A 16,094-nucleotide genomic window follows, 5' to 3' on the forward strand; every position below is an offset into this window, starting at 1 on the left:
ATAATTTCTTCACCCAATTCGACTTACCAAATTTGTCAGAGGAACAGAAGACTGCCCTTAACAGCCCTATAACTAAGACCGAAGTGTTTAAGGCTATTAAATCACTGCGAAGTGGAAAGTCGCCAGGGCCTGATGGCTTCTGTTGTGAATTTTATAAACAGTTTCGGGATATTATTGTGGAACCGCTTCTTGATATGTTCAACCACTCCTTCATTACGGGTGAATTCCCGCAGACACTGAAGGAAGCCAACATTTCCCTAATTCTAAAGAAAGGGAAGTGTCCTGATTTGTGCGGATCCTATAGACCTATAGCCCTCTTGAATGTAGATAGGAAACTGCTTTCTAAAATTCTGGCCACCTGCTTAGAAAATTTTTTACCTGTGCTGATAAGGGAGGACCAGACAGGCTTTATAAAGGGTCGAAACTCAGCCACCAATGTTAGACGCTTACTGAACGCTATTGTAGCTTTCAAGCAAAAATCTATTGACGGCCTGGTGCTTTCTCTCGATGCGGAGAAAGCATTTGACAGAATTGAGTGGTCTTATTTGTTGTATACTCTGGGCAAATTCGGCTTAGGGGAGAATTTTATAAAATGGGTCAAAGTTATCTACAATAATCCACAGGCAGCAGTCCTGACTAATGGACTTAGGTCTGATTACTTCAACACTCATAGGGGAGTTATGCAGGGCTGCCCCTTATCGCCCCTTCTATTCGCTCTGGCCATAGAGCCTCTTGCTGAGGCCATAAGGGCGACGCCCACAATACGTAGTTTAGAGATTGGACAGCTGTGTCATAAAATAACCTTATACGCGGACGACATCTTGATTCTTTTGACTAACCCTGTAACATCCGTACCCAGTCTCATTGAGGTGATTGACAGGTTTAGCCATTTCTCTGGCTATAGAATCAATTTGGCTAAGTCAGAGGCCATGCCTCTCGGTACTCTTTTCACAATGCCGGCTACTGTTCCTTCCTTTCCTTTTAAATGGTCTCCTAATGGATTTGTGTATTTGGGGATCTTTATTACCCCGTCTCTCGACCAATTGTACAAAGCCAACTTCACACCCTTATTTGGCAAACTCAAACAGGACCTAGAGCGGTGGGCGTCACTTCCTGTCTCCTGGCTAGGACGCATTGCCCTGATCAAAATGAATGTGCTGCCCAGGCTATTGTATCCTATCCAAATGATCCCCGTCTTGTTCTCTAAGAGAGTACTGAAGGACATAAATGGTTGGCTCACCTCTTTCATCTGGAACAAGCGCAGACCCAGACTCAAGATGGCAGTGTTGCATCTGCCAAGCTCCAGGGGCGGCTTGGATCTACCTAATATTAGATTGTATCAGCTTTCTGCCCATTTAAGATTTGTGAGCGACTGGGTTAGGGGTAAAACCTCAATCTGGTCGGATATTGAGACAGCTCTGTCACAATGCAAACTGAGCGATCTATTATTTTGTAATGATTTTAACGGAATTAAGGCCCTTTGTACAAATCCTGTAACAATCAACACCCTAAAAGCGTGGCGAATTGTCCGCCGTCTTGAGGGAAGATCGAGAATAACATCAACCTTTACCCCTATAATGAATAACCCTGCTTTCCCTCCGGGTTCTTTGGACCCCGGCTTTCAACGATGGTCTGATAAGAATATTAAGTCTCTTGGTGACCTTTTCTCGGGTGGTGAACTCATGTCGTTTGAACAGCTTACCAACAGTTACGGCTTGCCTAGACAGGATTTCTTTCGTTTTTTGCAAATACGACACTATATCACTCACAATACAACCCTTGCTGAGCACCCTGAAGTATCTGATGTTGAGAGGGTTTTGTTTGGGCAACAGCTGACGGTGTCTCTGAGTTCATTTTACCATGTGCTTAATGCTTTGACTACCACTGATGCGCAGGGGATTAGAGGTGTGTGGGAGAGGGAACTGTCGGTAACCATAGATGAAGATAAGTGGGATACCGTTTGGTCTCTCGCAAAAAGGATTTCAATTTGTACTCGGACAAGAGCAATCCAATTTAAGATTTTACACAGATTACACGTATCCCCTCACCGCAGACACCTCTTCAGCCGCTCTCTTTCCCCTGTGTGTCTTAAGTGCAAAACTGATGTAGGGACTTTAACTCACTGTTTTTGGTCCTGTTATAAGCTTCAAGAATACTGGGCTGACATTACAGGTGAACTGGGGAAAATCTTCCACGTTGATATAGAGATGGACCCTTTGTCCCTGATTCTAGGTCTTCCAAGTGACCGCCTAAAAGCGGCGGCCAACAAAAGATTGTATAACACTCTAACATTTGCAGCCAGGAAAAATATCCTCTTACAATGGATCAACGATAGGACTCCCACTGTCTGTGGCTGGCGCAAAATAGTTTTTGAACTGATTCCTCTGGAATACCTCACACACGTTATACACCACAGTGTGGGTCAGTTCTATGGGATGTGGCACCCCTTTTTGGACTATATTGGACCGGACCTTTCCGCTATCTTATTCAAAGGACTACTACACACGTGATCACCACCCGGGCGCTGTAAGACTGACTCACCACCTCTTGTATGTTATATTTTGTATTTTGTATCTTGTATTATGCCTTATTTAAGAGCTGTTGTGTACGTTTTGTGTTTGTACTGTTTTGTTGTTCTGTGTCTACTGTCGAGACACTGTCGTGTTAAAGGAAAATCTGCAATAAAAACAATGATGAAAAAAAAAATTTAGACTCACTTTAGCCCTTAATGCACTAAAGCATCCATACAGATTTTATGGCAGATCTAACTGGCAGAGCAAAGTGAAATCAGAGGCTGCTGCCGGTGGACTTTATCTCGATTGTGCTGGCTTCAGCCTGCCGTCATTCTCGTTGCTGTTAATGGTGACGCGTTTGTTCTCTTATCAGATCATGGACGGACCTGGAGAGGATGACCCCGACCTCGTCCCTGCCACCCACCCTCGTTTTTGCGATGCCATCAAGACGGACGCGGCAGCTTACAACGCTCTCTTTACCAGAACATTCCAGAATAAAACCTTCCATGTCTACCGACTCAAGAAGAAACGCAAGAAAAATACGAAGGGCTCATCAGAGCCCAGCGTGACTCAGTAGCAGGACCAGGGCTGCAAGACAACCCCAGCAGAGGCCAGAGGGGAGAGAGGAGGAGAGGATGAAATAAAAGTGCTGAATCCTTGCTGTTCCTCTGTCTCCTCTGTGCACTGCGCCCAGCTGTGATCATGGCCATTATTTCTTCAACACGTGGCTCTTTGGACGTGCTATTAGAACAGCGGGGCCGGTCTGCACTTCGGGTGGAGTGTGCAAATGTAGGATTCCTGCTTCGGGCTGTTCTACGTCCACTCATTCAGCCGCCGTCCACCCCCAAAAAAGTTTAGATGACTAAGTGAAACTTAAAGATTGAAATACAGAGAAGTCGTATGTATTTGCAGCTGAGTTCTTCTTTGCCAATGAAAGTAGGGGCAGAAATCGAAGATTTGTTGAGCTCTTCATTTGTAGGGATTTAAACTGACTTTAAAAAAAACATAAGATCTAAAAGGTTCAGTTTCCACTGTAGTTCAGTTGTTTTAGGAGTAGACATCAGCCGACATTAAGTGTAAATGTCTAGTTTATAAAGTTTCATAAAAAACCTCAAAAATGATACAACTGAAAAGATTAAAGTCAGTTAGGAGATGATTTCTTTTTCAGAACTGACCGACGTGTTGGTTCTTTCAGATGGGCAGCGAGCAGCTCCGGTCAGTATGTTTCAGCCATGTTAGTGTAAAGGAAGCTGGTCATCGGCCTCATTACATGTTCTCATATTAATAATTGAACTGTGCTTGAATTTGATTCATTAAACATCCTGAACATAAAAACATGCTTAAACAGGTTGCCATAGTCCCAGTGGAAACTCGTGCGACTGTTTAATCTTACTGTTACTAGTATTACTTCTAGCATCACTGCTGTCATCCTAAGCTCTTCTACCCACAAGCCTAACAACTACGTGCCAAACCCCAACTTATCCTCACTCTGAACCTACTTTAAGTCTAAAACCAAGTCGTAGCCCTCAAACAGGTCTTTGATCTTCTCTACAAAATGTCTCAAACTAAACACAAACTTAAATTTAGGCTTTAATTTAATTTTTATTTGTGGTCTGTGAGCGTGACTTCAGTCACTGTGATGCAGGTTGGAGAAGCTGTTCTTGAGAAAGCCGCAGTCTGCCTGTTCTGCACAGCTAGCTGTTAGAGACAACCACGCATGCACACACACACACACACACACACACACACACACACACACACACACACACACACACACACACACACACACACACACACATTTAGTCAGTGTGTCCTTACAGCTGTCATCTTTATAATTACCTTCCTATGATGTGTCTGGGAGACATTTCTACATGGTAGCTTCAGAATAACCTGGATCACACACTCTTTGAACATACACACTATTTAAATTACTGTCTTATCACCAGAACATCAGTCCCAGGAGAGGCCATGTACCAGATACACAGCGGGTAATGGACTTTGTTAGACCACCTGTTATAAAAACAAAGCACACAAATGTTTTAGAAATCTGTCCAAAAAATGTATTTTTATTTATTAGGCAAATAAACTGTATCCAAATCTGAGCCGAGACACTGGACTTTTCACAGAAGTCTGAATTTCATCAAACATTCAGCCACTAAAATTGATTCTTCTGTAACTTTAATGTGTTATTATTATTTTTTTATTAATCTTTTCTGCCTTTTTGTAAAAGTAAAATTTGAAAATTCATGGATCAAGACAATAACTATATTAAAAGCTTGCGCGTCAGAGCTTGCAGATACTGTCGAATTAACCATTACACAATCATAAAAATGTATTTTGGTAATAACCAATACTCTTTCTTTGGTCTGGCGGTGGTCTAATAAATCTGTTAAGCTGTGTAGCTTCTCTGTTTGAGGGATTTTTGTGGTTTTCTACTCTGATGATCAGTCTGAGAGCTGCTAGCTGATGAGCTCAGTTTAGCTCCCACCCCCTTTCTCTTCATGTTACTGTACCGTGGTATTTTTTTCTCAGGATTGTACATAAAAATAAATGATTGAAATTATTGAAAAGAAGATTTAAGAAAAAGTTTGCTAACTGCCTCGTCAGCTTCCACTAACTTTCAGCATAACATGCCTCTTGCTATAAGAGCAGATCAGTAGAGTTTATGGTGTTACAGAGATAATCATAAGCTGTTGCAGGCTCATTAAATTGACAATTTATTGCTTCTACCATGAATTACTTTAACTGCCAAATTTCTGGTATCCATTATCGGGCCCCTGTACAGCTACTACACAGGTGGACCTGCTGTGGGAAGAGTGCAGGACTGGGCTGTATCCCAATTCAGGGTCTGCAGCCTTAAAGTATGCAGCCTTAACGGTCCTCAAGGGCCGCGTACTCAAAGACCGCTAAGGCCAGAAGTGCGAGGCTTGTGAAATGGGACGGTCTAGCCTCCGTCGCGCTGCCCAGGTTGCCTAGCAATCGTGATACTAACAGCTGGAAACGTGTCATACAGCTTTGTTTGACAGAAATGAAGGAGAACATACTTTGTACATTTGTTTGTTTGTTTCTACACGAGCGCTGTGTGATTTGATAAGTATCTGAGGCTGAGACCACGGGACTGTGAAACATGATTGTTGGGCTTCATTTCTGTACTGAACAGTCATTTAAGATTAGCTAGTAAATAACAATTAGCTAATGTTGCTCATGAGACTAAAGTCATCTCACTTTGGTAATGTAAATATAATTTACATTACCCCCTGAGCCACGGTCGCCCCTGGCTCAGGGGGTTGGGAAGCGTATCTGTAACCGGAAGGTCGCCGGTTCGATCCCCGGGCTCTCTGTCCTGGTCGTTGTCCTTGGGCAAGACACTTTACCCTACCGCCCACTGGTGATGGCCAGAGGGGCCGATGGCGCGATATGGCAGCCTCGCTTCTGTCAGTCTGTCCCAGAGCAGCTGTGGCTACAACTGTAGCTGCCTCCACCAGTGTGTGAATGTGAGAGTGACTGAATAGTGGCATTGTAAAGCGCTTTGGGTGCCTTGAAAAGCGCTATATCAATCCACTCCATTATTATTATTAATATGGCCAATATTAAAGTTATTATTTCAGTCAGTATTAGTTATTACAGCAGTGAATGACTCTGTTTCAAATACTGAGCTTCAGTAAAGATTCAAGCTGCATTTATTTATATTTCCTGTCACCTTAAATCTTCACTCAAAGACAGGTTTCTTTGACACTGTGTATATATAACTGTGTTATATATATGAGGGACAAATATTGTTCTTTCAATATGTTGGCATTACTAAATTTCTCTCAGTGGTTACTTTAAATATCCATAAAATCATCACATTCTCTGTAAGATTAAGGTCGACTATTGAACGGTGCATATTTTAAAGTAAAGGCTTTAAAACCAAGTTAGCACAAACGTCACTAATGTCACATAACTTTGCCGACATGTGGCCAACAGTAACGTTTAAATGTTCTTCGCTATTAAACATTTGCACATAAATAACATAATAATCAGTACTTACTTTTAAAACTCTTTGGCCGCCCCTCCTCCGCCGTTTTTTTTTTTTTTTTTTTTTCGGCAAAATTATCCACACCCACCGCCGCGATATGCATTCTGGGATATGTTGGGCCACGAAGTCTACACCGCCACATCCTTAAAATTCAGGGAAATGAAGGACGCATTTGAGGGCCGCATTTCGAGCAGCCTTTGAATCGGGACAGCCTTTAAGGCTGCAGACCCTGAATTGGGATACAGCCATCTTTTATATACAGTCTGTGTACCGTTGCCCACAAACAGGAAATGCTGAGAGTTGTTCGTTCAGTGATTGTTTAGTCATACTCTGCTGTAGCCCCACCGAGTAGGTCAGACCACTAGCAGAGCTCAGATGTGGCCCCTCTGTGGTGGGGCACATGTGGCCGCTGTGATAAATGTTACCAGTTACCCCAGAAAAGGAAGGATAATTACGTTAGTTTCGCTTTCTGCCGGCTACTTAAATGTGCTTTTGCTGTAAAACTGAGGTCAGAGTTGGTACCAAGTGGTATTTGTGACGGTGCTGTTGTTGTGATTGCTGTCATGTTTTTTCTCTTTCTGTGATTGTCATCAGCAGCATTCTCAACCTTTTCATTTTTGTCTCTCTGACACACACACACACACACACACACACACACACACACACACACACACACACACACACATGAATAATGTAAGTAGCGAGGAAATTGCAGCAGCCTGACAACGGGGCTGATTCTGAGCCACAATCCAAAATAGAGAGAGAAAGAGGGGCCAACACTTGCATATCAAACCGAGGCTTTGTGGTTAGACGAGAAAGCGGGGAGGAGGAGAGGGGATGACAGACGATGCTCATGTTTAAACAGCAGCGCAGGAGAAATGAGAGCGCGTGAAAACATGAATTCTCAGTGATCTTCTTCATTTTCTTCTTTCACACCAAAGGCGAGGAGGTGACTGAAAGGCTGGAGCTGCGTAGGTAATTAGTGGTTGGACAATTAGCACCCTCCCTCCGTCCCTTCCCCTTCATCTCAGCTCAGTTTGCCTGCATTTGTACACTTGTTAATAAGGACCTCTGTCTTTGATAATCCACGCTCTCGCAGATGCGTGAGCACTCCTGCACACGGTTGTTGCAGGGCTTTTGAAAACACGGTGTTTGTTAAAGGCGAGGCCTCGTCGTGATGCATATCAATCGGATGAGCGGAACGAGAATGCTTGTTCCTCCCGCCTCCATATTGGATGTTTAATTTAGGCGATGTCTGATTGCTTTATTTGAGAGCGAAGTGATTCCATTACGTTTGCCTAATAAGAGTCTAGTAATGTAATATTTTTTCAGCATTGTTAATTTCCATACATATTGAGTTTAGTAGCAGGCCGCTGCTGACTATGGTTTTCTTAATGAAGAGGCGATGAAGGCGGTCATTAACCTGTACAGTCTGCTGTGGTTTAAAGTGGATGTTCGTGAAATACATGTAAGATGCTCACTAGACGGCTTTGTGCAACTAATGAACTTGTTTGGATCCAGGTTTAGTTTGAACAGTCTGCTTTTGGGACAAACGATCTGAAACCTGGCCTCGGCCCTGAACCGTGATGAGACCGTGAATGTTTGCTGAACAGGTCATGTTAGAGCAGCAGGCGGACAACTTTATTCTTGAAGGTCTTTCCACGTGATTTTAGAAGTCAAAGAACTTTAATCCCAATCTTAAAAAATCAAACGAGATGTTGGGATTGCTCCCAGATGCAGGATTGGTTTTCATCTATTGGTCTGAAGCTAGATGAGATAAAATTATCATCTGTCGTAGATGAAACCCAAGCAGCACTCGCCTGAATCATAATCGTGCAGATATTTTGGAGCCTGAATGCGATTAGCATCCTTTGGCATTGGTGCTGTGATGCCATGATGACCCAAGTCACCCAAGGGTTGCTTGTTTGGGATGTTGTGCTATTTTAACCGTTTTATTTCTACATCCATCTCAGTAGTTTTTGGTGTTGAAGCTTCTTAAACAGCCACAAAATGTACAAAATAAATGAAATCTGAACTTTTTCAATCAAAGATGAAATTCAGTGCTGTCAAAAATCTGATCTCCTGGAGCTGCACGTTAAGCCACCTGCTTGTGCAAACTTTGCCCATCTTTGAGCTCACAGTCCAGTTTCTGAGTCCAGCTATTACTTTGACTGTTGCACCAGCTCACCAATGCCAAAGTAAACCTTGTGCACATTAGTTACCTCTTTTTAACTGGTGTAGTCCCAGCAGAGCCAGCTCTACCTTGAACAGAAGTGAAGATCATTTAGCATCATGGGTTCTCACTTTGGGAACTATTGTTGTTTTTGTGGAACCTGTTCTAGATTGAACGCCAGCATCACTTCTGTGAAAGAGAGGTGTGTGCGGCAGCAGCCTCTGGCAGAATTTAACTGACTGAGATGTTAATCTCCTGGCTATGTAATGATGTTGGTTGGGGATTGATCAGAAATGTCTCTGCCTTGCTGGAACCTGAATTAGAACAGTGTGGGAAATAACACTTGACGTGCTTGACCAGGTTAGGCTCTCATACCAAAACCTCAGCCCAGCTGGGAAGCATGGTAGAGGGAGCATCATGGTTTGGGATCGCTTTACCACCTCGGTAGCTGGACATCGAGCAGAGTGTCAGGCAGTTATGAGAGGATGGTTTGATCCCTTTGCCCGCACTCAGGCTTTGATTACTGCTGATTCAGCAAGGACACAGGGCCGCTCTGCTGTTCATGAAGACTCTGGCTGACATTTTCAACCCTTTATCTCCAGTTTGCCTAAGGACACATGCAAACTTTGTCTAAGGCAAGAACCTCCCCTTCATGCAGTATGACATTAAACGTGTCTTGGGTGGAGCAAACAACCCAAAAAGTACAGGAAACAGAAGTTCACATGAAACGAGGAGGAATGAAGTCTGCGCTTTGACACCGAATTAGTTTACTTTTAACGGCTGACATAAAAAGCAGATCTATCGTTTGACCTCTCTTCACCTTTTTTAAGACAAGATCCTGAAAGATGTTAAGATGAGACTGGACCTTAAAATTCATTAGTTGTAAAGAACATTTAAATAAGTGAAATAACATAAGTTTGGGAATTTTTAAGAAACGTCTTTTGGCTTTGTCAAGGCAACATCACGCGATGTTACAAAGTGTTTTCTATCAGTTTGAGCCCTCGTGAACTCAGGTGATGTCATTTTCAGTTTTTGAGGGTTCAATTTTGGGACTGAGCCGAGTAGATCAACTAAAAGGCTGAAGGAGAGTAGATTTCAGCTTTTGAAAGTCTGAGTCCTGACCTTAATTCAAGTGACGTGCTGCAAGTATGACCTGCACGCAGCATCCAGGACGTACCGATACCCTGGTAGGAGGACTTACTGTGTCTGATGGAGGCTGTTGCTGCTGAAGTCCCTAAAGTCAAGAGTTAACTTGTTTTCCAGCCTTTAGAGTTAGAATTACATTGAATAATCACTATTTGGATGAAGAACTTTTCTTCAGTAATAATTGGAGACATCCTGGTAATCCTAAAGAGTCCTCACATCATCTTCATTTAAAACAACATTGAACTCGTTCATTGTGGAAACAGTTTCTTTGTGTTTATTTGAAAAAAGAAAATACTGTAATATGTATCTGGGTGCCTTTTGGTCATTTTTCCTTTTTGCTTGGTGTTCCTTTAAAAAAAAAAATCCACTAAAGTGATTCTGTGCTGTCATTTTCTACTGTAAAGCCACAAAAATCATCCAAACTTGTAAATGTTTACTCTGCCGTTAAAAGTCTTTCTCATGACAGACACAATGCTGGTGGAGGGATACGTGAAGTTTCACATATTATTAGGCAGTGTGTCAATAAAACAATTCCCCCCCAACAATGCTGTTTCCCTGTCAGTCAAAGCCAGGAATATTTATTTTTCACATTTCAGTTCATCGGTTTCTCTTTACAGACGCAGTCACGATTCAGCACTGGTGCAAATGAATTTATTGAGGGGAGGAAAAAAAAGATCAAAGCAAATACAAAACACTTATAACCGTCAAAAGCTGATCACCATCATGTTGATAAAAATATGTTCGTTTGATTTCTTTTTTCTCTCTGAAGCGGCACATTTTAAATCTATGCTGCTCTTCTTGGCAAAAAAAAAGCAATAATTTGAATGTATCTATCTCTGTACTTACAAATGAGGTAAAAACATTGTTCACAACATGTCTGCACCCAGAACACAACACTGAAGAAGCCGTCGTATGCTACAAATGAATGGTGGGAAGTGAATCTCCGCTCCTTACAGCTGTAGTGAAGCATGAAGTGTTTTCATCCTTGTGTGTGTGGGGCTCAGGCTCGGACGCTCTCCAGAGAGCAACATACAAGCATCACTCTGGAGGAACTCCCCACTGCCTGAAAGATAAGCATGTCTTTTACTTTTAGGCATCATTGACTGGAAATGCTCTTATTTATAAAAGCTGCATTGTTGCCTCCGCTGCTCGGAAAGCGTTTGTCTGAAAAAGAAGCTGCAATCTGGGGATCGACTCCTCTGTCAACTCATTTCTTTTTTGGAAACTCCTCACATTCCTTTGGTTTTTCCAGCATGACAGCGGGCCATCAGCTCCTATTAGGATTAGTGGCCTGACATGTTTTCACACTCTACTACCCTTTGACTGCTCTCTGCCGACAGGCTCAGCTCTGCCAGCGTGAAGACAAATAGAAGGGAAAAAAGGTATGAAGGGAGCGCTGCTGATGCTGCTGCTTCCAGCAGAATCCAGCGGCTGAAACGCCAGAAGAAGCCACGCTGGAACTTTGGGGAGAATCGTAGGTTGTGGGGTCATGTGGGTGGGGGCACACGACTTTTTAAGTTCATCCCATTTGCAGTGCAGCAAACTGTTATGCAGGAAACTGTTGCTTGCAGCATCTCTTCCCTCGGCAGCTCCCCCACAGGGCCGCTGTGCTCCGTGGTGCACTGGTGAGACATCTCTCCACAGGGCTGGGCTCCCTCCGCTTCACTCCCTTCCCTCATTTGCTCTCTGATTCAGCCCCCTACCCTGCAATCCTCTCTCTTGTTTTAAAAATGTGAAAGGAAGTGTGCCCTTTTTAGACTCTCGTTCGCTGCGTTATTATTATTATTTGCCTTTTTGTTCTTTTAAGACAAAGTGTTTAGTTTTTTGCAGAGCTGAGAGAGAGAGAGAGAGAAGCTGGAGGGATAATTCACAGTTTCGACATTAAAAAAACAAACAAAAGCACAATGACATGTTCCTGCAGCTCTCTTACCCACAATCCTCCTAATGTTTCAGCCAAGAAATATGTGCTAATTTAGCAAGACACAATAGATGGATGCGTGAACTGCATATGGCACAGCTATCACAGCTCACAAGCATATATATATTTGTGTATATATATATATATATATATATATATATATATATATATATATAATCCTTATAAATATCTCTTACCCTCTTCCCTCCATTTATGTTTATTGAGTAGTCACCTTGAAAGGCAGCTCTGTGTACTTTGTATTCTGCCGAGCATCTGTTAAAATAGTCTCTCGCAGCCGCCACATTTGGTATGCCATGGCATACCAAATGTGGCGGCTGCGAGAGACTATTTTTAAAAATGGTTCTTTAAAGAACCATTTTTAAAAAGGTTCTTTGAAAAACCATTAAAGGTGCCCCAAAGAACCATTTCTTGATGGTTCTTTGGGGCACCTTTAAAGGTTCTTCAATGAACCACTGAAAGAAATGGTTCTTCAAAGAACCATTGTTTGAAAGGTTCTTTGTGGCACCAAAAAAGGTTCTTCTATGGCATCAGTCTAAAGAACCACTTTTGGTTCCAGTTGGCACCTTTATTTTTCTGAGTGCAGAGGAACAGCGTGCACGGAACAGAGCAACAGAGCGAGCATTTCCTCCCTCCCGCAGTCCACACGTCCACTCGCATTTCTTTGTTACAAAGATGTTTGAATTTTTGTGCACCCTCCCCCGGGTGAGGAGGAACGAGCAGCGGCGGAGCGCAAATGAGAATAGGAAATCAAATGAAGACGCGGGCACGGTACTAAGTAGAAAGCTTGATGTCTTACAACCCATGGAGCGTTGAAACTTGAAACACCCAACCAATACAGAATTACTCAACCTAGCAAAAGACACATTACCAGAAAAAAAAATCTCACCCTGGAAACCAGTGATGGTCGAAGCACTTCTTTTTGTTTTTTTTCTCATACAAACATTGACAGAAGCTGTTTACAGCCAGGCAGCGAGAACACGATGTGTCCACTACAGTGAAACTGCATTGGATGGGCTACTCAGTATGATCCACCTCATCTTCACTGACTTATCGTGCAGTGTGAAATACATGACATTTATTTACAGAGCAGCAAGGTGCTAAAAATACATTTAGTGGCATTGAGTTGCTCAGGTATATATATATGTATGTATTAAAAAAATCCTGGCCAAAACATTTTCATATTTTCTGCCTTCAGCTGGCAGCTCATCCACACACGAGGAAATTTGGGGTTTTAGTGTCTGTGACTGGAACAGATTTTTCCGACAGTGAAGCTAAGCTCCATCATGATGAGTAGCCCGAGTGCAGGCTGACGTTCTGAAGCATTTAACCTGACTTGTAGGTTTGATAACGTCTGCTCCTGCAAAATTGTTGTCCAAGGTAGAGTGAGTGCAGAGTGGCAGGCTCTTTTCATTGGGACACTTTCATCTGTCTCTTAGGCCCCCGCTTTGATTGACGGGTCTCATCATCCAGTAAATACAACACAGTTCGTGTCAGCTGTCAGCAAAGTGCTGCGCGTGGAGCGACTCTCTCTGTCGGCCAGTCTCTCGCTTTTCCAGCCTGAGTCGCCGCCAAGCGTCTGCTAATTGATTGTTTTGGGCGGCCCCGTTATCAGGGTCCAATCAGTTTGTGTTGGAGCTCAGAGGTCGCTGGCCTCGGCTCGCTCGTACAGCGCCCGAAGCTTCTCAAAGCGAGGCCCCCACTCCCCGAGCGTCTCCTCCCTCCTCGCCTCCACTCCCCCTTCTCCGCTGCTGCCTCCATCCAGCCCTGCTGAACTGAAGGAGCTGAGGGAGCCGGCAGGCGAGCCCCCACCCTCGGTGGAGAAGACCTGCAGGGAGTCAAAAGGTCCCGTGTCTGGATGCTGGTCAGCATCGCGGATGATCTCGCACAGGTAGCGGGCCAGATCCTGGCTGGAGAAGGACAGGGAACGACGGGCTAGCTGCGAGGGACGGGCCTGGCCCTGGGCCGGCAGCCTGGTGGGGGGGACGTCCCTGCGGAGACTGGTCGTTGTGGTGGCCGTGGAGGAAGTGGAAGCTGCAGAGGGAGGCAAGGTTGTGGAGCTGGTTGTCCGGCTCAGGGGGTCCAGCGGCTGGGAAGAGGGTGGGACGGGGGGCGCCTGGTGGAGGAGGTGATGGTGATGATGATGGTGGGGAGGAGGAGGGTGGTGCAAGGCTCTAGAGCGGCAGTACTGCACTGACTGGGCCGGGCTCGGCTGGAGGGACTTCTGCAGCTCTGCCATGTCGTAGGCATTCTGGTCTCACACACACACACACACACACACACACACACACACATTTACACAAAAGCAGATGAAAAGTCTGAGTTAGCACAGGAGCTGTAAAAACAGAGAGGGACTGATTGTCTGGGGGAGAAAGACGAGGCAGAAAAAAATGAAATGTGACAGTGAGAAAGCAGAAAAATGAAAAGAGAGCAGAAAAACAATCGGCTCGCCCCACAACGTTTACTGTGAATGTTCCACCTATTTAAGTTTCCAATCTGTCTCCATTTACTGTTGCAGAAAACTTGTAATTCGAAATATCTCTGTATGCATGTGAGAGACCAAGAAGAAGAAGAGCAAGATGAGGGACATTTCTCTCCCTCTCTCCACTGCAGACAGCTGCCATTACTTTGTCATGTAGCGCAGCAGCAGCCACTTTGGTACTAATGTGATTCCACCAGAACTGTAACCAGGGTGGCAGAGATGCAAAAAGATGTAGGAGGAGGAGGCGGCGGAAGAAATGATGCACAAGGAGGAGGCGTGGGTCGCTTTGTGAAACTGATTATGTGATGAGTGCTGTTTTTATTCCTCTAGAGCGATTTCAAACAAGACTCCAGAGAATTAACCACAGTGGCTGCTGTGTATAGGGGATCAGTACTGTGTGTGTGTGTGTGTGTGTGTGTTTGACTGCAGGTAACGGACAGAATCTTGAAGGTTTTGGGGTACTGATAAGGCCAGACAAGGATCTCTATATGAAAGTGTTTTTTCCTCCTCTTTGTGTGTGTTTCAGCAATGATTTCAGCAGCCACATGTGTTTGTTGCGATCAAAGCTGTGATATTATGCAAGCTCTTAAGTACCGTTGAGTGCTTGTGGGTTACATTGGCTGGTGGAGACGAGATAAGGATTTTGCGTGGGCCTAATTAAAACGCTAGCGCACACACTGCAGGATTTTATTCCAAATTGAATTGACAGAATCCATTATAGAGCTGCTGCCATACATCCACTGCTAAGAATTTCCAAAATAAAAGTCTTTGAAATCAAAATTAAAACATCTCAACTTCAAGCAAGCACGTGGCGATGTAGCAGTTACATACTGAACATCACTTTTAACAGTTGTGTATGTGTGCACAAAGGTTTCTTTCTGATTTGCTTTGATAACTTTCCCAGCAAAGGGTACAGTCTGCATGCATGTGAGCGTGCGAGGGGTGTACCTGGTCCTCCTCCCCACCGCCCTCCTCATCGTAGTTGAGGACGTTCTCCCGGATGTCCTCCCAGCCGTCGTGATGCGCCGTGACGTGGTAAACGCCCTCTTTCAGCCCTTTGTAGGACCTCCAGCGAGTGTAGAGGAAAATGCCCAGTAGCAGCACTGCAGTTGAGACAAGACGGTGTTGAAGGCATTAGCATTACAAATTAAATGATTAAAATCCTTCAATCAAGATATGCCCTCAGAGACAGGCGCTCTTGATGGAGATGGCCTTGAGCATCATTTGAGAAAAGTGCGAGCCGAGACGTGATACGTGTTAGGAATCAAGTGACGCTTCAGAGTTTGATCTAACAAGTGTTCTGCTGCTGGTGTTTAACAAAATATATTTCAAGGACTGGCAAAAATCTCTGTGACAGTCAAAATCTTTCTCAAGATTGGCAAAAATGCCATGAGTGAGTTCGTGCATCCTTGGGAAACCTCGGGGGTGCAGAACAAAGTGAGATTAATGGGTTAGTGAGGTACTTCTTCTCACCTGGCTAGATCACTATAGTTACCTGCTTCAGAGCAGGCTGGATGTTTATCATGATAAAAGCCTGATCTGCTGCTGAAAACAGTGATGAATTTGGCTGTTTGGTTGTTGAACTGTGGCCTTTCCGAGTTCGGGCATTGCATTCTCCTTCTGAAAAATTAGGCATATTTCATGAAAATATTTTCACACGAAAAATGTCTTTAAACAGAAACAAAGGAGGTCACATGACCAACTGAGCTAGAAGGCAGGTCAGCCTCTAGGCTGAGAAACAAACACCTCATAGGTCTTCAGGTGGCGCCTTCATTACAGGCAACAAAACACTACTCTCCGTGTCAACAGGGACGAGACGTTCCAGG

The 16,094-nt window shown here is 44.0% G+C and overlaps 2 protein-coding genes across 2 annotated transcripts in view; one reads left to right on the plus strand and one right to left on the minus strand.

The window, feature by feature from the left end:
* The window catches only part of dpy19l3 (dpy-19 like C-mannosyltransferase 3), a 66,534-nt gene extending 59,971 nt beyond the window's left edge, over positions 1 to 6,563 (plus strand). Inside the window, exon 18 of the mRNA XM_085351159.1 lies at positions 2,887 to 6,563. Coding sequence (XP_085207285.1) covers positions 2,887 to 3,090 — 204 coding nt within the window. The 3' untranslated portion in view covers positions 3,091 to 6,563. The remainder of the gene's footprint in view (positions 1 to 2,886) is intronic.
* A 6,862-nt stretch (positions 6,564 to 13,425) lies between these two features.
* Positions 13,426 to 16,094, minus strand: part of LOC146639282 (neural-cadherin-like) — a 347,375-nt gene continuing 344,706 nt past the window's right edge. Inside the window, exons 36-37 of the mRNA XM_085358982.1 lie at positions 15,217 to 15,371; positions 13,426 to 14,037 (exon numbers count right to left, since the gene is read on the minus strand). Coding sequence (XP_085215108.1) covers positions 13,426 to 14,037; positions 15,217 to 15,371 — 767 coding nt within the window. The remainder of the gene's footprint in view (positions 14,038 to 15,216; positions 15,372 to 16,094) is intronic.

This window comes from Diplotaxodon limnothrissa, linkage group LG1 (genome assembly GCF_057381915.1).
Source record: "Diplotaxodon limnothrissa isolate DT_005_m linkage group LG1, D_limnothrissa_male_GT1.1, whole genome shotgun sequence".
Taxonomy (NCBI): Eukaryota; Metazoa; Chordata; class Actinopteri; order Cichliformes; family Cichlidae; genus Diplotaxodon; species Diplotaxodon limnothrissa.